Genomic DNA, 23,439 nt, shown 5'->3' with positions numbered 1-23,439 from the left:
GTATGCAAAAGCTCATTATTGGGAGGTGAGAATGTGGTGGCTGCTCCCATCCCCCGACCCCCCAAAAATCAAGTAATAACCTTACGAAGCTCTTTGAAGAACATTCCTCTATCTATACAATATAGTTCTACCTTGATGCCTATATATCTATTCTTCATCTTTATAATATGGAGAATAAGCACAGAACCAGAAGTGTACCAGGTGCAACTGCAAAAACTACACGATTTTTAAGATTAATAGATCACAGTGATCTTGACAGGTTATCAAGGACCATCACTCTTTTGCCTCTTTCCACCCTTTTAAGTTTGGCCATTTTTTAACCCTTTATTCTCCTTGTGTACTCCAAGTCAAGACAATCCTAATAGTATTTCTACCTTGCCGCTTTCTCCTAGATGCTTATTATTAAGACCATAAAACCACCTTATTTGCACTTGATAATTTGGAAACTGATTAAACCACATGTGAAAAGGGGTATTTCAGTTTGGGTGTACAGCCAGACTACCAGCCCAAGTCCCTATCACAGCCTCCTCTCTGATTTGTCTGTGGGCCCATTCCAGACACAGCAACATGTGGGACGTGGAACAATCCATGTGAGAAACGTGGCAGAGGTAGCAAGAGATCACAGACCTAGAAGTCATCATTTTTCTGGGAAGGGAGGGCAGAATCAAATAGAAAAGTATCACTCAATGAAAAATATCCTGAATTTATTAACAAATAAATACACGTATTTATTCATAAGATAAAAATCAAAGTTGCCACATTTGTAATCTCAGTCTTCTGGCTTAGCTGTATGAAATGAAGAACTTTTTGAAATCAACCACATATGCAATAAAGTATAGATTTTCCAAATAAATCTTATCTGACTTGTGGTCAAATCAAAACTCATTCATATATAACCTTTCACTTTGTAATATGATAGTAATGATTTTAATTCATAAAATCTTATAAATTCAATGTAGGGGCGGCTGGGTGGTTCAGTCGTTAAGCGTCTGGCTTCGGCTAAGGTCATGATCCCAGGGTCCTGGGATCGAGCCCCGCATCGGGCTCCCTGCTCCGCGAGAAGCCTGCTTCTCCCTCTCCTGCTCCCCCTGCTTGTGTTCCCTCTCTCGCGGTGTCTCTCTCTGTCAAATAAATAAAATCTTTAAAAAAATAAATAAATAAAATAAATTCAATATAAATATGTGAGTAATCTCTAATAATGCTATGACTTCAAGGGAACTTACAAAAAAACTTTTTTTAATTCTAAAATTGTGTTCCATATAGCAGGCCTCACTTTAACCTGGCTCAACAGCACTGATGCAAAGTACATTAAAAAAAAAAAAAAGGAAGGGGGGGCGGAGACTAACAAAAGAATGGTCCAAAGTAGTGCGGTTACTGGATAATAATAACCTAGGTTCTGCAGTCTGAAGGACCAGTTCAAATCTCAGCTATGTAAACAAAGATAAATGAACTAATCTCTTTGTGCCTAAGAACAACCACGTAAAATAGAGATATTATCTACCTGAGAGGTGCTACAAGAATTAAGAAAGAAAATGCATGTATAGTGCTTAAAAACATAGCTGGCATCGAAAAGTGTTCCAATTAAGTTAATAATACTTCCTGATGTAACTCTATTAATACTGCTAATAAAGAATTTTTTCAAAATAAAGCCATTTTTTCATATGCAGCAAAACATGTACTAGGCATAATCTTTCACTAAGTACTTCCACTTTTTAAGAATAAGTCAAAGGAGAAAAATTATGTATGTATAAGGATGATCACTGTCTTCCCTCCACCCCAAAATAAAATGGAAATAACTATATATCCATCAAAAGGGGACTGGTTAAGAAAATTATGGCACATACAAATGGCATAATACTATGTGACTATATAAATGGTTTGGTGAACCAGATGTTCATCAAAGGGCAAACAATGATTACCTCCAGAGAATGAGTTTTGGGGCAACTTTTATTTTCTTTTTAAAACTTTTCTTTGTTTGATTTTTACAATGAACATGTATCATTTTTACAAAAACTGAAGAACTGTTCTTTTCCCCAAAAGGCCTATTTTTCCATTCAATTAAATATTTATAGAGTACAAATAATATATAAAATACTATCCTAAGAATGTAGGAAACATAAAAACAAAGACAACAGAGACATACTTTTTAGGGCCTTTCAATTCAGAGGTAAACAGACATTTATACAAGTAATTTAAGGATTCAGACAATTTTGAAAAGAACTAAAACAAAGGTACAAATACATACTGAAAAGAAGTGGGGGGAAAATTATAAGTAAGGATATGTGGAAAAAGGAAGGTGGAATCTAAAGAGTTACTGTGACAACAGAAAAAGATGGCAAGAATTCTACAGAAAAGTTCAGAATGGGGGCGCCTGGGTGGCTCAGTTGTTAAGCGCCCGCCTTCGGCTCAGGTCATGATCCCAGAGTCCTGGGATCGAGCCCGGCATCAGGCTCCCTGCTCCGCAGGCAGCCTGCTTCTTCCTCTCCCACTCCCCCTGCTGTGCTCCCTCCCTCACTGTGTCTCTCTCTGTCAAATAAATAAATAAAATCTTTAAAAAAAAAAAAAGTTCAGAACGTGCACAGGAAACAGCAATCTGGTAAAGCTCGGAGCTGGATCCCATTCTGCAGGGTTGAGTTTAGGCTTGAGAGAAAGACAGAAAATTAGGCAGGGACCTCACTGTACATGGCCTTAAATGCCAAGTTGAGAAATCAGGCATTCACACACTTAATCATTTACTTATTCTTTTATTCACACATGCATAAATTCATTTATTTACGCATGTATTCATTCCTGAGAGTGGTCGGGGGGGAGGGGCATCATATGTCCACTTTAGAAAACTAATCCAGGAAGGCTGATCAAAGGTGTCTAAGATAAAGTGGAGACTACTACTGTCATCATAATTATTACAAAAAATATTTACTTGCTAATAGAAGCCTCTACAATATTGCGACAAGCCCTGTTCACAGACACTACTCCTCTAAAAATTACTATAATTATATATACACAATTAAAAAAAAATAAAGGATAAATATTTTTTACCAAGTCTTTTTGTCCATTGATACTTGTACAACCATGAACCGATAAATATTAAGAATGCGTTTACACATATCTGTGTGCTCATCCAGAAGGTTTTTAATTTCATTTGCAGGTTCAAGAAGAAATATGTTTGATGAGTTTATAATAAACACCTAAGACAAAAGACATCATTAGCTATTCATTATAAAATTAAAATTTATTTAAAAAAATAAATTCAGATGCTGATCACTAGGTGATCTACAATGAACTTAAAAGCGTAAGACTACAGGTTAATTCTGATCCTATTTCTACCACTAGCTTGACATGTGAAATTTAAACCCATTAAACCATTTTATTTTTATGTTTATCTAGACAAATATAAAATCACTATTAGGCACCCAAGGAAAAGAAACCAAGTGAAAAATAGCATTTTTTAAAACTGAGAGCTTTAATATAATAACTCTATTGCTGTCATAAAATGAAACAAACAATAAAAAATACAAACAGTTTAGGATAAAAGAGGATACCTAAATTAAGAAGAATTTTCAGAATAAGATGTTCAATACCATCTATTACTCTTTTCATGTTTATAGTCTATGTGTGTTTATCTGCTTTAGTAGTAACAAACTAAATGAATAGATCACATATTATAATACTACTAATGAGGTGCCATTAATATGCATCTTTTATTATAGAAAAGTTTTTAAAGAACTATTATAATCAAATCATTATATTTTGTTATTGAAGACAAAGTAATTATAATGGTGACAGGTGTGTACAAAGGCTCTCAAAGATACTTTGGAGGTATGGAACATTTCATCTATTGTGAAGCTAGGATATTTACATCTTCTATACCCATAATCCTGATTTAAATCCCTGGATGAATTACATAATAAAACATAGTTGTAAAATGAGAAAAAAGACTATTAAGCTAACTTTAGAATAGTGAAAAGAGGTAACTGTAAGTCTAGCAACACTGACCAAGAAAAGCAAGAGGCACAAATAAATAATAAATAAATTATTAGAAATAAAATAAGGACATTACTATGAGCAATTTGAGAGAAAAGCATTCCAGACAAAAGAAAAAGCAAATTTAAAGGACTTGAGTTGACAGCCTCCCTAGCATGTTTAAGGAACAGCAAGGAGTACAAAATGAAGTGAAAAAGTGGGGAAGCAGTTGGGAAATGATGTTGAGAAACAGAACCAGAGCATGTGGAGAACTTCTCACACTGCCAGTGGTGAAAGAATATATTTTTCCCCGCAAACTTCGCAGACCAATCCTATTGTAAAATACAATAAAAATGAACTAATAAGGGGTGCCTGGGTGGCTCAGTCATTAAGTGTCTGCCTTTGGCTCAAGTCATGATCCCAGGGTCCTGGGATCAAGCCCCACATCAGGCTCCCTGCTTCGCGGGAAGCCTGCTTCTCCCTCTCCCACTCCCCCTGCTTGTGTTCCCTCTCTCACTGTCTCTCTGTCAAATAAATAAATAAAATCCTTAAAAAAAAAAAATGAATGAGAAAAAGGAAATGAAAACAGACATACAAAAATATAAATGCAAACCATCAAAATCAAGAGATATTAGATGACTTAGTTTCTAAACTCTTAGTCTCAATTTTGTAATTATCTTGTGGGCCAGCACTAGTCTGTGGACCATACCTTGAGGAGCAATGATGTAAAGCCTTATAGACCATTAGAAAGACTTCTGCTTTTATGCTTAGTGATAATGCAAAGCCAGTGAAGGATTTTGAGCAGAAAAATGATATGATCTGACTTACACTTTATAGAATCCCTCTGGCTACCGTGTTGAGAATATGCCAGAGTGATGAGTGGGCAAGAGCAGAGCAAGGATACTAATTAGGAGTTTACTGCAATAATCCAGATGAAAGATCACAGAGGCCTGGACATAAGAGGTAGTGTAAATGTTGAATAGTTAGATTCAGCATACATTTTGAAGATGGCCAGGATGTGTTACCAAATTAGATGTAGGATATAAAAGAAGGCAGGGGAGTACCTGGGTGGTGCAGTCAGCTGAGCGTCTTACTCTTGGTTTTGGCTCACGTCTGATCTCAGGGTCGTGAGATGGAGCCCTGTGTTGGGCTCCACCCGCAGCACAGAGTCTGCTTGGGTTTCTCTCTCCCTTTCTCTCTCTCTGCCCCTCCCCCCGATCCCTCGCTCTCTAAAATAAATCAATAAATCTTTAAAATTAATTAATTAATTAAAAGTAAAAGAAAATCAGGAAACAAGATGGCTTGAACAACTGGAAACCAGGTGCTATAAATGAAACAAGGAAAATTGCAGGAAGAGCATGTTTGTTGAACAAGAACAAAAGTTTTAGACATGTCAAGTCTGAAATGTCTATTTGATATCCAAGTGAAGATGTTAAGTTGGCATTTGAATATTTGAGTTTAAGACTCAGGGGTGCCTGGGTGGCTCAGTCAGTTAAGCGTCTGACTTCAGCTCAGGTCATGATCTCAAGGTCCTCCCCACTGAGCAGGGAGTCTGCTTCTCCCTCTACCCTCCCCACCCCCGTTTGTGCCCTGTCTCTCTCTCTTTCAAATGAATAAATAAAATCTTAAAAACAAAAACAAAAAACTCTTATTCAGACAAGAGGTCTCAGACTAGAAATAAAATTGTAGATGATGCAGTATATAGATGACATTTAAAGCCAGAGGAATGGATGAGATGAACCACAGAATAAGTAGAAAAGAGATCTAAGAACTGATCTGGGGCCCTTCAACAATGAAATGGTTAGGGACATATGAAAAATTAAGTAAAAAATTCTGAGAAGTGGCCAGTAAGTTAGCAGAAAAACAGGAAGCATGCTATTCAGAAGGACAAGTGAAGAAGAGTTTCAATAAAGAGGGAATGGTCTATTCTATAAAATGCTCCTGACAAATCCAGTAAGATTAGGATTGAAAAATGTACATCTGGGGCGCCTGGGTGGCTCAGTCGGTTAAGCATCCAACTCTTGATTTCGGCTCAGGTCATGATCTCATGGTCATGAGATAAGGCCCTACGTCACACCCTGTGCTGAGTGTGGAGCCTGCTTAAGATTCTCTCCCTCCCCCTCTACCTCTCCTCCCTCCACTTGTGCACATGCTCTCTCTCTCTTAAAAAAAAAAAAAAAAAAGAAAAGAAAAAATGTACATCTGATTTAACAATGTGGAGGTCACATGTGGTCTTGACAAGGACAGTCTGATTTAAAAAATGAATGACTATAATGAACTCCTACAAATCAACAAGAAAAAGACAACCCAACAGAAAATGGGGAAAAGTATATGAATAGGCAATTCATAAAAAGATGCTCAATTTCAGTACTGATGAAAAAAAGCAAATTAAAAAAAGGAAACAAAAATATGAAATAACATTTCACATATTTGGGGCAGCAAAAATTAAAATGTGACTCTATAAGTAAAGAAGGAAGATATAAGGAAATAACTCACAAACACTACTAAAGGAAATGTAAATTATTATAATCATGCTGGAAGACAATTTGGCAATAACAGTAAAGTAAGGATGATAATGTACAACTCCTCCAACCCATTAACTCCACTTCTGGGTATATATCCTAAGGAAATTCTCCCACGTGTGCAAAAGAAATACATACATAAGAATGTACATTCAGCGTAGCACTCTTTGGAATAATGAGAAATTGGAAACAACTTAAAAAACATCAACAGAAAAATAAGTAAAATGTGAAATAGTCATAAATTGCAATACCAGAAAGTAGCTAAAATGAATGAACTACAGCTATGTATCAACAACACAACTCAAAAACATAATGGTTAATGCAAAAAGAAAGTACCAGATGACAGTACACCATGACACAATTTATATAAATTTTGCAATTGTCTAGAAAAATAATATGTAATTTTTATCAATACATATACATCAGGAAGTAAAAGTTAAGGAAAAACAAAATTAATATTTGTTAATGAAAACTGATTAAATGTGGGTGTTGAGTTTATTAAAAAATTATACTGTACAAATACTGAACCATATATTTGAAATATTTAATAATTACTTTATTGTATTTTTTTTAAATAACCAAAAAGTGAACCACCTGCAAAACTGCCTGGGTACCAGCTCGTATGTTTTGTTCTGTGACTTCTTCGGAGGCGTTATGAAGAACATCTTGGTAGGTGCCATTTTTTGCCCAAGTGGAATTTCGAACATGATCAGCAGTATCAGTCCCATCTTCCTAAAAAATATATCAAGTTTTCATATTTCATTAAGAATGCTGCAACAAGACAGTAAGCTGAAGAAGTAAACTGGAAATTATGGGTTCTTCTGCTAAGCATCTTCTCAGAATAGAGTTTCATTTCATTAGAAAAGCAATATATGTAAAAAAGGTTCTTCTCATTAATAAAAATATAAAGAAAATAAAAAATCATCCATAAGGGTCAGACAGAAATTTTATCATTTTATATAGAGAGACATTTTTCTATGTAGCTAATGTATAAACCTCCCTTCTGTAACTTACACACTTAAGAACGGTATTACTTAAAATTCTGTAAAACATGAATTTTGTTCTAAAGTAAATGCCAGAAACCAAACAACTTAAATAAAACAATAGAAAATAGCTTCTATTTATTTTACTTTAGAGTATTAAAATTCTAATTACTCAGAAAAGAATATTAGGTACTTCAAACCCCTAAGACTCCATCTTTCTGGTTGAGTTTTAGCTGTCAAAAGTCTTGCTGACTAAGGAGTTCCCTCAGGTGAAAAGCCACAAAAGCAGACATTTCACTCAGAGTTGTTCCCTTTTTTTAAACTTTCTTTCTAGTTTCTTCCTGCTTGTGGTCACTCACCAATATTTTCAAATAGTTCATTTTTTTTTAATATTTTGTCTAGAGCTTATAATTATAATATGCAGGACGTTTAGTCTAATACAAACTACTCTGCTATTACCAAAGTACTGAAATCAGCTCCATCTCTGTAGCCAATACAATATACAATAGTATATTGTACTCCTCTCTTAAGCCTCATACTCCTATGATCAGATACCTTCTGAACATTTCTTCCTGAATGACCCAAAAACAGCTCCAACTCAAAATATTTAAAAGTTAAGTTTACTAACCATGTCCTCCCATTCTTACCAACCCCTCTGGCCACCATAGTCACCACCACCAAACTTGCATTTTTAAAAATTCTATTCATGTGTGAATTCCAGCTACACCCTGTTGCGAAAGAAACAAACTTGAGACTCCTCCAATTCCTCATTTCTCTCACCCAATTAATCATCAAGACCTACTGATTTTACCACCAAAGAAACTTTTATCTGTCTTCTTCCTTATATTTCCACTGTAATTCCACTGTCCTGGTACTTCTCTCCCTTTGAACATTGCTAATATTTCCTAACTAGTCTCCTTGCCTCCAGGCTGGCCTCCAACCTATCTTCCACTCTCAGCTTGATATGATCTTTTGAAATATAGAACTATCCATGCCATTCTTCTATTTATAGCTCTTCAAAGGTTTTCCAGTATCTATCTAGCATGTAATCCCAGTCGCTACAATGTAGGCATACAAGTTTCTGAACAGAGTCTAGCTCTTGCCTATCTCATATTTCTAGCACTCTCTCCCACCTGTTCTTTACTACAGCCAAATATATATATATACATATATGTAAAATTTAGGGTCTCTCACATCTTTGTAGATGTTATTCACACCATGTGGTTCCTTTCCCTTTCATTACCTGCACTTCATATTATACTACCTCCTCCATGAAGCCTTCCCTAAGCCTAAGCAGAGTTAGGGATTCCGTCTTTCACACTCTAAGAGCATAGCAATATTCTTTTGTAATACTTATTTTGCATGTTTGTCTTCTTGCTAAACTGTAAGTTATGTGAAGGTAGAAAAGAGGTCTTTTTCATGTTTCTATTTCCAACACTGGTTCTCCATATGGACATTACCATGTTTTACGGGGCACTCTCAGAGTGTTTTATTGTCACAAAAATTGAGAATACCACAGAGATTTAATGGGATGAGCCAGGGAATGCTAAACATACTACAAGATGCATGACAGTCTGTCTGCACACACAGAAACTGTCTTGCATTCCACGTCTTTCAAATGTCCCATGGACACTAAGAGAATAAAAAGCCACTATCTGAATCTATAACTTAACTCCATTTTATAATTAAAACCAAATTTGGGGGGCACCTGGGTGGCTCAGTCATTAAGCGTCTGCCTTCGGCTCAGGTCATGGTCTCAGGGTCCTGGGATCGAGCCCCACATTGGGGTCCCTGCTCAGTGGGAGGCCTGCTTCTCTCTCTCCCACTCCCCCTGCTTGTGTTCCCTCTCTCACTGTGTCTCTCTGTGTCAAATAAGTAAATAAAATCTTAAAAAAAAAAAAAATTGGGGGGGCCTGGATGGCTCAGTCATTAAGCGTTGCCTTCCGCTCAGGTCATGATCCCGGGGTCCTGGGATCGAGCCCCACATCGGGCTCCCTGCTCCACGGGAAGCCTGCTTCTCCCTCTCCCAATCCCCCTGCTTGCGTTCCTGCCCTCGCTCTCTCTCCCTCTGTCGAATAAATAAAATTTTTTAAAAAAATAAAACCAAATTTAAATCATTTTTATATATACTAAACTTATCAGAAATATAAATCAGTGAATGATTATATCTTTTTTTGTTGTTCATGCCATTAGCAAGAGTTGCTGGCATTCTGAAAAATGCACATTTCTAATAATAAAACTAGCTGCAGGATTTGAGTAGTCAACATGTTTTATCTATAAAACACACTTACATCACCAGGCTTTTGTAGCTTCCTTCTTTCCTTTCTCCCTCCTTTCCACTGTTTATTTAATTAGGTATGTAGGTGTATTATTTTTGTATGTATCATTTTTATTTAAGGATAGTAAATGATACAGGGCAAGCTCAGTATTAAGGCATAAATTTATGACAAAAATTGGGGGAAAACAAATTATTTAAACTGATAGGTTTATTTTCTAGATTGATGCAAAAATTGGATGTTTTAACTGATGCATAAAAAACAGAACTATAATTATTTCATAATTTACATGGTAAATTTAATTTACTTCAATTATATTTCTCAGTTACATTTAGTTACATTTCTTAGTTACATTTTTCTTTTTAGAAATAGGGAAGGATGCTCTACATATATATATATTATACATATGCACATACAAATATTGATTCACTGAATCCCTGCAGAATGTGGCCTATTCATTCCTATGTTAATATCCTGTTAATCCACTGATGAGATTAAACACCAAGGTAAAAAAAAAAAAAATTACCAAATCACTCCTATCCAGATTTAGTAAAATATGCGTCAGTCTCACATTCCCCAACTTTTTTTTTTAAACTAATATATAATGTATTATTTGTTTCAGGGGTACAGGTCTATGATTCATCAGTCTTACACAATACACAGCACTCACTATAGTACTTACCCTCCCCAAATGTCCATCACCCAGCCACCCCATCCCTCCCAACCCCTTCCACCCCAGCAACCCTCAGTTTGTTTTCTGAGATTAAGAGTCTCTTATAGTTTGTCTCCCTCTCTGGTTTCATCTTATTTCATTTTTCCCTCCCCTTCCCCATGATCTTCTGTCTTGTTTCTCAAATTCCTCATATCAGTGAGATCATATGATACTTGTCTTTCACTGACTGACTTATTTCGCTTAGCATAATACCTTCTAGTTCCATCCACTGGCAAGACTTCTTTTTTTTTTTGATGGCTGCATAATATTGCATTGTATATATATACCACATCTTCTTTATCCATTCATCAGTCAATGGACATCTAGGCTCTTTCCATAGTTTGGCTATTGTGGACATTGCTGCTATAAACATTGGGGTGCAGGTGCCCCTTCAGATCACTACATTTGTATCTTTGGGGTAAATACCTAGTAGTGCAATTGCTGGATCATATGGTAGCTCTATTTTCAGCTTTTTGAGGAACCTCCATACTGTTCTCCAGAGTGGCTGAACCAACTTGCATTCCCACCAACAGTGTAGGAGGGTTCCCCTTTCTACGCATCCCCGCCAACATCTGTCATTTCCTGACTTGTTGATTTTAGCCATTCTAACTGGTGTGAGCTGGTATCTCATTGTGGTTTTGATTTGGATTTCCCTGATGCTGAGCGATGTTGAGCACTTTTTCATGTTGTCTGTTGGCCATTTGGATGTCTTCTTTGGAAAAATGTCTGTTCATGTGTTCTGCCCATTTCTTGATTGGATCATTTGTTCTTTGGGTGTTGAGTTTGATAAGTTCTTTATAGATTTTGGATACTAGCCCTTTATCTGATATGTCATTTGCAAATATCTTCTCCCATTCTGTCAGCTGTCTTTTGGTTTTGTTAACTGTTTCTTTTGTTGTGCAGAAGTTTTTTATCTTGATGAAGTCCCAATAGTTCATTTTTATCCTTGCTTCCCTTGCCTGTGGCGATGTTTCTAGGAAGAAGTTGCTGTGGCTGAGGTCGAAGAGGTTGCTGCCTGTGTTCTCCTCAAGGATTTTGATGGATTCCTGTCTCACCTTTAGGTCTTTCATCCATTTTGAGTCTATTTTTGTGTATGGTGTAAGGAAATGGCCCAGTTTCATTCTTCTGCAGTGGCTGTCCAATTTTCCCAACACCATTTGTTGAAGAGACTTTTTTTCCATTGGACATTCTTTCCTGCTTTGTCTAAGATTAGTTGACCAAAGAGTTGAGGGTCCATTTCTGGGCTCTCTATTCTGTTTCAGTGATCTATGTGTCTGTTTTTGTGCCAGTACCAGACTGTTTTGATGATTACAGCTTTGTAATAGAGCTTGATGTCCGGAATTGTGATGCCGCCAGCTTTGCTTTTCTTTTTCAACATTCCTCTGGCTACTTGGGGTCTTTTCTGGTTCCATACAAATTTTAGGATTATTTGTTCCATTTCTTTGAAAAAACTTGATGGTATTTTGATAGGAACTGCATTAAATGTGTAGATTGCTCTAGGTAGCATAGACATTTGCACAATATTTGTTCTTCTAATCCATGAGCATGGAACGTTTTTGGTTAGAACCTGGCCTATGACAAGGATTAAAAAACTGAAGGACAAGAATTAATTTACACTTAAAGAATAAATGATACCAGGTACCCAAATTTCACTTCCACTCTGTCTTCCCTCATCTGTTCTCCTCTATGAGTAAACTCCAGCCTTTCTTATCACAAACCAGTTTATTCTGCAGTTAAGGATGTTTTCTATGCTGCAATGTGCAATAGTGCAAAACTTTCCAAGAAAGAATTCAGAATATTCTGGTTTGTTGTAAGTACCCAACTCCTAGAATAAGACAGGTAAGGGGAAACTGTAGTTTGGTAATCATCCTTAAGAAATATGTACTACAACATTAATTTTTATCTAGTACCACAGTTTTATATATTACGCCTTTTTTATTGAAGTATAATTGACATACAGTATTTGTATGAGTTTCAGGTGTACAACATAGTTATTCAACACTTATATACATTTCAAAATGATCACAATAAGTGTAATTACCATGTCACCTTACAAAGTTATTAAAATACTATTAAATATATTCTCTATGCTATACTTTACATCTCTGACTTATTTTATAACTTGAAGTTTGTAGCTCTTAATCCCTCCTTCACCTATTTCGCATCTCTCTCCCAACTTCCACCCCACTGGCAACCACCAGCAGGTTCTCTGTATTTATGAGTCTATTCCTATTTTATTTTTCATTTATTTTTTTATAAACTACATGTAAGTGAAATCATATGGTATTTCTCTTTCCCAGACTTATTTCACTTAGCATAATGCCCTCTAGGTCCACCCATGTTGTCACAAATGGCAAGATTTCATTCTTTCTCAGGGCTAAGTAATGTCTAAGTGTGTGTGTGTGTGTGTGTGTAGAGAGAGACAGAACATTTTCTTTATCCATTCATCTACTGATGGGACACTTAGTTATTTCCGTATCTTGGCTACTGTAAATGATGCTGCAATGAACACAGGAGTGCATATATCGTTTTGAATTAGTGTTTCCATTCAGCTAAATACTCAGAAGTGGATTTGCTGATCATATGGTATTTTTATTTTTAATTTTTTGAGTAATCGCCAACTGTTTTCCAGAGTGCAACAATTTGCATTCTCACCAACAGGACATAAGAGTTCTCTTTTCTCCACACCCTCACAAACACTTGTTTTTGTTTTGTTTTGTTTTTTGATACGACCATTCTGATAGGTGTGAGGAGGTATCTCACTGTAGTTTTGATTTGCATTTCCCTGATGATTAGTGATGTTGAGCATCTTTTCATGTGTCTGTTGGCCCTGTATGCTTCTTCGAAAAATGTCTATTCAGATTCTCTGTTCATGTTTTAATCAGACTGTTTAGCTGGTGTAGAGTTGTAGGAGTTATGTATTTTGGATATAAACCCCTTACTGGATATATCATTTGCAAATACATTCTCCCATTCAATAGGTTGCATTTTTGTTTTGCTGATGGTTTCCTTTGCTATGCAAAAACTTTTCAGTTTGTTGTAGTCCCGACCATTTATTTTTGCTTTTGTTGCCCTTGCGTGAGGAGGCAGATTCAAAAATACATTACTAAGACAGCTGTCAAAGAGCTTAACACCTATGTTTTCTTTCAGGAGTCTTACAGTGTCAGGTGTTACACTTAGGTCTTTAACCCATTTTGAGTTTATTTTTGTGTACGGTGTAAGAAAGTGGTCCAGTTTCATTCTTTTGCATGTAGCTGTCCAGTTTTCCCACACCACTTATTGATGAAACTGTCTTTACTCCACTGTATATTTTTGCCACCTTTGTCAATAATTAATTGACCAAATAAGGGTGAGTTTATTTCTGGACTCTCTGTCCTGTTCCACTGATCTATGTGTCTCTTTTTGTGCAATTACCATACTGTTTTGATTACTACAACTTTGTAGTATAGTTTGAAATCAGGAAGTGTACAGTATAGGTTGAATTACCTCCAGCTTTGTTCTTCTTTCTCAAGATTGCTTTGACTATTCAGAGTATTTTGTGGTTCCATACAAATTTTAGAATTATTGGCTCTGTGAAAATTGCTACTGGTATCCTGAGAAGGATTGCACTGAATCTGTAGATTGCTTTGGAAAGTATGGACATTTTAACAATGTTAATTCTTCCAATCCATGAGCATGGTATATCTTTCCATTGTGTCTTCTTCAATTTCTTCCATCAATGTCTTACAGTTTTCAGTGTACAGGTCTTTCACTTCACTGGTGAAATTTATTCCTAGGTATTTTATTCTTTTTGGTACAATTGTAAATGGAATTGTTTTCTTAATTTCTCTTTCTGCTACTTTGTTATTAATGTATAGAAATGCAACAGATTTCAGTATATTAAGTTTGCATACTGTGACATTACTGAATTTATTAGTTTTAACAGTTTTTTGTGGAATCTTTAATGTTTTCTATGTATAACCCTATGTTATTTGCAAATAGTGACAGTTTTACTTCTTCTTAATAATCTGGACGCTTTGGGGCTCCTGGGTGGCTCAGTCATTAAGCATCTGCCTTCGGCTCGGGTCATGATCCCAGGTCCTGGAATCGAGCCCCGCATTGGGCTCCCTGCTTGGCAGGAAGCCCACTTCTCCCTCTCCCACTCCCCTGCTTGTGTTCCTGCTCTATCAAATAAATAAAAATTTTAAAAATAATAATAATAATTTGGATGCCTTTTCTTTTTATCTGATTGCTGTGGCTAGGACTTCCAATATTATGCTGAATAAAAGTGGTAAGAGTAGACATCCTTGCCTTATTCCTGATTTTAGAGGAAATGCTCTCAGTTTTTCACCATTGAGTATGATGTCAGCCATGGGTTTTTCATATATAGTCTTTATTAAAGTATGTTCCCTCTAAACCCACTTTGTTGAGAGTTTTTATCATAAATGGATGTTGAATTTTGTCAAGTGCTTTTTCTGCATCTATTGAAATGATCATATGGTTTTTACCCTTCCTTTTGTTAATATGGTGTATCATGTTGATTGATTTGCAAATACTCAACCATCCTTGCATCCCCAGAATAAATCCCACTTGAACATAGTGAATGATTCTTTTAATGTATTTCTGAATGCAGTTTGCTAATATTTTGTTGAGGATTTTTCCATCTATATCCATCAAGGATATTGGTCTATAGTTTTCTTTTTTTGAAGCATCTGTGTCTGGTTTTGGTATCAGGGTAATGCTAGCCTCATAGAATGTATTTGGAAGATTTCATTACACTTCAATTTTTTGGAATAAGTTTGAGAAAAACAGGTATCAACTCTTCCTTAAATGCCTGATGGAACTTAACTGTAAACCTATCTTGTCCTGGACTTTTGTTTGTTGGGAGTTTCTTGATTACCAAAATCAATTTTGTTACTAGTAATTGTTCTGTTCAGATTTTCTATTTCTTTCTGATTCAGTTTTGGAATACTGTATGTTTCTAGGAATTTATTCTTTTTCTAGGATGTCCCATTTGTTGGCATATAATTTTTTGTAGTAGTCTCTTATAAGCCTTTGTATTACTATTGTATCAGTTGTTACTACTTTTTCATTTCTCATTTTACTTGGGTCCTCTCTCTTTTTCTTTACGAGCCTGGCTAAAGTTCTGTCAATTTTGTTTATCTTTTCAAAGAACCAGCCCTTAGTTTCATCAATCTTTTCTATTGTATTTTTAGTCAGTTTCATTTATTTTTCCTCTGATCTTTATTACTTCCTTCTACTAACTTTGGGCTTTGTTCTTCTTTTTTTAGTTCTTCTAGGTATAAGGTTAGATTGTTCATTTGAGATTTTTCTTGATTATTCAGGTAGGCCTGTATTTATATAAACTTCTCTCTTAGAACTGCTTTTGCTGGGTCCCAAAGATTTAGTAATGTTGCCTTCATTTTTGTTTACCTTAAGGTATTTTTTTCCTCAAGGTGTTTTTTTTTTTAATTTCTTCATTGATCCATTGCTTATTTGGCAGCATGTTGTTTATTCTCTATGTCTTTGTGTTTTTTCCAGTTTTTTCCTTCTAATTTATTTCTAGTTTTATAAATATTGTGGTTGGAAAAGACGCTTGATATGATTTTGATCTTCTTAAATTTACTGAGACTGTTCTGTGGCCTAATATGTGACCTATCTTGCAGAATGTTCCATCTGCGTTATAAAAAATGTGTATTCTGTTTTTAGATGGAATGTTCTGTACGTATTTGCTTAAGTCCATCTGATCTAATGTCTCAAACAAAGCCACTATTTTTTTTATTAACTTTCTGTCTGGACATCTATCCATTGATGTTAAGTGGGTGTTAAAGTTGCCTACTATTATTGTATTACTGTCAATTTCTCCCTTTATGTCTGTTAATATCTGCTTTATATATTTAGATGCTCTCATGCTAGATGCATATATTTTATATTCGTTGGACTGCTCCCTTCATCATTACGTAATGCCCTTCTCTCTTTTACAGTCTTTGTTTTAATGTTTATCGTGTCTGGTACAAGTATTGCTACCCCAGCTTTATTGATCATTCCCATTTGCATAGAGTATCTTTTTTATCCCATCACTTTCAGTCTGTATGTGTCTTGTAGGCAGCATACTGATGGGTCTTTTTTTTTTTTTAATCTATTCAATTACTTTATGACTTTTGATTGAACATTTAGTCCATGTACATTAATTATTGATAGGTATGTACTTACTGCCATTTTGTTCATTGTTTTCTAGCTGTTTTTATAATTCTTCTATGTTCCTTCTTTCTTGCTGTCTTCTCTTGTGATTTGATGACTATCTTCAGTTTTGTGCTTGGATTCCTTTATTTTTTGTGTACCCATTACAGGTTTTTTGTTTGTAGTTGCCATAAGGTTATGTATAACACCCTATGTGTTAGTCATCTATTTTAAGTTGATGGTCCCTTAAGTTCAAACACATTCTAATTGGACTACATTTTTACCTCCCCCTCGCCACATATTATGTGTCTGACACATTTTACATGTTTTAATTTTGTGTTTCCCTTACCTAGTTACTGTAAATATAGTTGACTTTACTACTTTTTTCTTTTAACCTTCATGCTAGCTTTTTAAGTGACTGACCTACTTCCTTTATTATATGTTTGCTTTTACCAGTTGTAGAAGTGCTGACAATACTGACTCCACTGTTGGCCCTCCATCTTGTTCTTATTTGCTTGATGACCTCTCTTGGGGCTGCATGTTCCAGGCCCTTGGAGATTAAGATACATATGTTAGAAATGCCTGCCAAGGCTGGGATGGGGGAAGCTTGCTTTGACTGCCCATGAATCTGTTAGAGATGATGCAGTCTTTTCCTTTCTGATGCACAGGTGGCACCACACGATCTAATTAAAAGGTCAGCTGTCAATTAAGTGCATGTGAACCCTCTGATCACATAGTAATGCCCTTCTGCATATCTCTTGCTGTATAAAATCTACGGACTAAGGTCTAGACTTTGTGGAGGATAGCTGTACAGCACATGGATCCTCATCTGCCTAATCACCTCATCAATAAGCTACCCTGAATAAAACTCAGTAAACCATATGGAGTTGCCTTCTTTGATTTCCAGTCTCAAAGTGTCTTCTCAGCTTGGGGAGTACTCTACTGTCCCTCCCCTACTTTTTAACACCAGTGAAATGTTTTCATTCATAATTTTTTTACTTCTAGTTATGGCTTTTTCTTTTCTGCATAAAGAAGTCACTTTAACATTTCCTATAAGGCTGGTGCAGTGGTGATGAACATCTCTAACTTTTGTTTGGGAAACTCTTTATCTCCAGTTCTGAATTATAACCTTGCCGGGTATTCTTGGCTGTAGGTTTCTCCTTTGAGTATATTAAATACATCATGCCATTCCCTCTGGCTTGCAAAGTTTCTGGGGAAAACTCAGTTGAGAGTCTTGTAAATGTTCCCTTGTATGGAAGTTGCTTTTCTCTTGCTGCTTTTAAAATTCTATATAACTTTTGACATTTTAATTATTATGTGGACATCTCTGGGTTCATCTTATTTGGGGCTATCTATGCTTCCTGAACCTGGATGTCTGTTTCCTTTCTCAGTTTAGGAAAGTTCTCAGCTGTTTTTCCTTCAAATAAGTTTTCTGCCCCTTTCTCACTCCCTTCTTCTGGGACCCCTATAATGCAAATGTTAATACTTTTGATGTTGCCCCATAAGTCCCTCACCCTATCTATATAAAATTCTTTTTCCTTTTGCTGTTCAGCTTGGATATTTCCACCATTCTGTCTTCCAGATCACTGATCCATTCTTCTGTACCCTCTCCCCAGTTGTTGATTCCCTCTGGTATACTTCCATTCAGTCAAAAAATATCCTTCATGTACATCTCAAACTCAAAGCTCTGCAAACCGCTGTCTCTGTACTGGATCTCAGAGTGTGTGAGACTGTGGGTGGGACCTTTAGGAGCACTGTCTGTTTCCTATAGCCCCTTGGTTGTCCCAGAGTTAAGCTTCAATGATTTTAAAAGCTCCTAAAGTTAAGCTCTGCTGATTTTCAAAGCCAGATATTGGGGGGGGGGGGGGCTCATTTTTCCTGTGCAGATCTCCAGAGCGGGGATGTATGACAGGGTGCTTAAATTCCTTGCTCCTCAGGGAGGATCTCTGGGCCTGCGACATGAAATCATTTGTGGGTCACCAGACTGGGGATTTGGTTCCCAACCTGACTGCATCTCTGCCACACTTTACCCTTCTCAAGGTGGCTTTTTTTTTTTCCCTTTCTTTCTTTTTCTTTTCTTTTTTTAAATTTTTTTAAGTAAGCTCTATGCCCAACATGGGACTTGAACTCACAACTCTTGAGATTAAGAGTCACTCTACCAACCGAGCCAGCCAGGCACCCTGTGGCTTTTTCTTTTTATCTTTAGCTGTGCAAGAGCTGGTCTCCTAGGCTTCAGGTCTTTCTCAGTGAGAGTTCCTTTTTATGTAGTTGCAGTCTTGCTGTGTTTGTGGGAAGAGGTGAGCTCAGGATCTGCATATTCTCTGCCATCCTCCCATCAGTCTCAAATATTACACCTTTTAAAATGGCATCTAATTTTGATCTACACAATGAATTAATCAGTATACAATCTCAATAGTAATTTTTTAAAGTTGTGACATCAAAGAGCGTTAGGACAGGGTACTGTGGTTAACTGTTATATTACCTATGTTGCAAAATATACTAAAAGGTATCTTTAAGCCGAGATGCACTTCAACAGATGAATGGATAAAGAAGATGTGGTCCATATATACAATGGAATATTACTCAGCCATCAGAACAGATGAATACCCAACTTTTATATCAACATGGATGGGACTGGAGGAGATTATGCTAAATGAAATAAGTCAAGCAGAGAAAGTCAATTATCATATGGTTTCACTTATTTGTGGAACATAAGGAATAGCATGGAGGACATTAGGAGAAGGAAGGGAAACATGGGGGCGGGGGATTGGAGGGAGAGATGAACCATGAGAGACTATGGACTCTGAGAAACAAACAGGGTTTTAGAGGGGAGGGAGAAGGGGAGATTGGTTAGCCTGGTGATGGGTATTAAGGAGGGCACGTACTGCATGGAGCACTGGGTATTATATGAAAACAATGGATCGTGGATTACCACATCAAAAACCAATGATGTATTATATGGTGACTAACATAACATAATAAAATTTAAAAAAGGTATCTTTAACTTCCCATTTATTAAGTATATGTATCTCAACATATTATTACACTTTTGTGAAAATCTAATCTATTAAACTTATATTAAAATATGTTAAGTCTTATGAGTTTACCTCTTCTCTCTTTTCTCCTTCTTCCATTGAAATAACATGGTCTGTGACATTGTCAATACAAGGTAAGTCCGAAGCAGAGATCACAATTTCTTCAGGTTCTTGCATAAACAAAGGTTTTTCTTCTTGCTGGATCCATTCTTGATATACTTTTACCACTTTTCTCATAGCTGCTGCTTCACAAATTGGTAATAAAAATGCCTAGTGAAAAAAACAGAAAACACACATAATTATACATTTCACTTTGCTACAAACCACTAATACATACATTTTTATCTTGTTATAAAGTATGATATAAATGATTTTTAAAGAGTTAAAAGTCAACCAATCCACTGTCAGAAAAAGCCTTTTGTTTCCAAAAAATTTGTAAATATGTTGACATAGAAATACTTTCAGCAGGGGTGCCTGGCTTGCTCAGTCAATACAGCATGCAACTCTTGATCTCGGGGTCATGAGTTCAAGCCCTACACTGGGTGTAGAGATTACTTAAAAATAAAATCTTAAAAAAAAAAAAAAGGAAGAAATGCTTTTGGTAGATAGACATGGATTTCAAGTACAAGAGCAAAGATTTGTTTCACTTGTACTGTCTATCTCAGAATGAAAATATTCTGTGTTTCATGAAATAACTATACTCCTACAAAGCTCAATGTAAATACTTTTCATAATAAATCAGTTTTATAACAGTTTTTTTTAATTACTATTGAAATAAATTTCGATGAGTTAAATTAAATCTGATTCCAAGAAGTAATACAAATTACATGAAAAAGGCAACTATAAGCACATAAGAAAAAATGTTACAGCTTTATTTCATTTTACATACAATAAATAATGTTAAGTTAAACAATAAGGCAAAATACTTAAATAATTAAAAGGAATACCTTACAATTATTCTTTCCTTTATGTACTTTCTGGGTTGCCTTAACTTTTTAAAAAAAGTAAATTCTTCATCACAAAAATACTACATTTTCACAATAAAAAAACTTTTTTCTACAATTCAGACAGGCAAAAATAAACAATAAAAGTACTCCATCTCACGACCCAAATTCCTTTCATCATGCATGTTTGTGTTCATGTGTTAACATTTTCACTGGACTTTCTCTTTACAAAAAAAAAAAAAGGAATTAAATTGCTTTTAATTTTTCCTTTTACAACCACTATTTATTAATTTCAACTCTAAAAGTCACAAGACCTTTACCTAAAAACCTGGCACTTCCTCCTATACAGCTATCAGTAGGTGTATTTAATAATAATAATGGGCTTAAATGACTATTTTATCTGAATGAAACTACCCAAGAAAATCAGCTTTCCAAGATAATGATGAAAAGTTAATGTGTAATATCAACAGGATACTTAATGTAGTTCGGTAATCCTTTTATTTATTTATTATTATTAATTCCCTAGCAATCTACATTACTTGCTACTTTCTTTCATCTAACAAACCCATTCCAAAATTCTCACTCTCATATTCTAGCAGCCTAATGGTCAATGGCATGATTTGGATCATCACTGTCTGCTCTAAAAATATTTGTTTTATAATTCTAGAACAACTCAGCCTTCCTTAAAAAGGTTCAAGGTATAAGAAAAAAATCTCAATCTCAAAGAAATTCTATTCTCAGATACTGAAAAATGAACTTTTTAAAATCGACATGGAAACCCTCTGCAGTTTCTGCTCAATTTTGCTGTGAACCTAAAACTGATCTAAAACAAAGTTTAATCATTTAAAAAATATTAGTAATCTCTAGAGTTAAGATATTTATTAATGCATAAACTGTCACACTATATCCCAAGTGGCTTGATGAATTTACTAAAACCCAGAGTATATATAACCTTTGTTCTTATAAGCCCCAAAGTCTGATTTTGCCAACACACTAAATATGGATCTTAAGGAAAGACTGATATTAGCCATGGCTAAAAAAACTGATACATAAAAACCAGAGTGCCAATTTATACATTTATGACGAGAAATAACTGTCACACAAACCAGAACATTAAATCCATACGTCAGCACCTTATCCCTATGAAGAAGCACCACTCAGACCCCAATATTAACTGAAAATAAGGCAAGTTATCATTCAAAAAATATTTCTGAATCTATGTACTCAGCAAATTTTCTGTCTGTAGATAGACCTGCATGAGGTCATCACAGTTCTGATTCTATAACCATAAAACTATTACACAACCAAAAACTACATGGAGAACGAATCAAAACAAGAGGAGATAGAAAAATCCAGTATTTAATGGTATTAGCTTAAGATAATCTGATCCAGTTTTCTAACAACTGGCTCTGCCAATGGGATGTGATTTACTGGTAGCTGCAACTCTCTTCTTCAGTGAAAAACAGTAACAAAACATGGTGGTTTCTGATATTTTTAATATTCTGTTATTATTAATCAACCCAGATTGTGATGGACACATTCTTTTAAGATTTAATGAAGTACAGTGAGCATTTAGCAGACCTGGGAATTTTTTGTCTTCTTAAAGCAATGGTCTCAGAACCCCTACTCTACCAGATGTTTACAAGAATAACAGTTATTCTAAAATAAGAGTAACATTGCTTGACATTTTTGCAAACATCTTTAATGTTTAGCTTAATAAAAGATGGTTTGATTCTCTTATCTGCTTGTTTCTTCATTCAATCTAATACAGTATCACGTATCAGGTATCTCTGGAAAGCTTCACCATACACTTGTGAGAAAATGACAGTGGAAAAAAGTAAGTAAAATCTTAGTATTGTCATGAAAACAGTTTTGACCTCATGGACCTGAAAAGGTCCTGGAGACTTCCCAGAAGCCTAAGACCACAGTTTGTGATCCACTGCCTTAACATTACTTTGGGGAAAAAAATTATATATATAATATCTATATATAAAATTATATATATATAAAATCTGTGTTCTTAAAGGTTAGACTATTGATGTGTTATATTTACCTCATATCAAAATACGTGAGGGCTCCTCACTGTAGTCTCCAAATAATGACAACATAAAGTACACTGGGTTGACTTATAAAATAGGGGGTTAATGCCTGCAGTACATCTATGCCTATTCTATTGGACATGGAGAATAATTTTATCATTTCAAATGATTTGGGGATTTATGCTTTTTAGTTAAATCTTTATGTTAAATACACGTAACAATATAAATACCCATCTGAGACAGAACTCAGAATCATTATACTGGCCCTAAAATAACATCATCAACTATGGTTAACAAATTATCTGAAGACTTAGCTTCTAGAAATAAATGTTAGCCCCTCAGGTAGCAATGATAAAGTACCTGGCACTCAACAGTTACAGAACTTATTCTTCTTCCTTTTTTTTTTTGAGAGAGGGAGAGAGAGAGCGCGCATATGCAAGAGCTGGGGGAGGGGTGGAGAAAGAGGGAGAGAGAGAATACCAAGCAAGTTCCGCACCCAGCACAGAGCCAGACACAGTGCTCAATCTCAAGACCCTGAGATCATGACCTGAGCTGAAATCAAGAGTCAGATGCTCAACCAACTGAGCCACCCAGGTGCCCCAACAGTTATAGAACTTCTTGATTCATTCACCAAATATTTACTAGGTGCCTACTTATGCCAGGCACTAAGGATACAATGATAAATGAGTAAGAGAAGCATTCATGGAGGGTAGCAGGAAAGATCAGAATTCTAAAAGTAATTTTTTATAATAAATGTAAAACTCAGAAGAGGTACTATGAAGAAGAGGACAATTTTCAAAAACATC

At 35.6% G+C, this 23,439-nt stretch overlaps 1 protein-coding gene across 7 annotated transcripts in view; it reads right to left on the bottom strand.

Annotated features, from left to right (window-relative positions):
* Nucleotides 1-23,439, bottom strand: part of LOC118002882 (ral GTPase-activating protein subunit alpha-1) — a 251,636-nt gene that overhangs the window by 161,271 nt on the left and 66,926 nt on the right. For all 7 annotated transcript variants that reach the window (XM_034993496.1, XM_034993497.1, XM_034993493.1 and 4 more), the window contains exons 11-13: nt 19,723-19,920; nt 7,080-7,217; nt 3,040-3,188 (exon numbers count right to left, since the gene is read on the bottom strand). In XM_034993496.1, coding sequence (XP_034849387.1) covers nt 3,040-3,188; nt 7,080-7,217; nt 19,723-19,920 — 485 coding nt within the window. The remainder of the gene's footprint in view (nt 1-3,039; nt 3,189-7,079; nt 7,218-19,722; nt 19,921-23,439) is intronic.

The sequence above is a fragment of the Mirounga leonina genome, unplaced genomic scaffold, assembly GCF_011800145.1.
Source record: "Mirounga leonina isolate KUSES-001 unplaced genomic scaffold, KU_Mleo_1.0 Mir_84, whole genome shotgun sequence".
Classification (NCBI taxonomy): Eukaryota; Metazoa; Chordata; class Mammalia; order Carnivora; family Phocidae; genus Mirounga; species Mirounga leonina.
The sequence above is the reverse complement of the archived record's forward strand: the minus strand, read 5'-3'. Positions and strand labels throughout refer to the sequence as shown.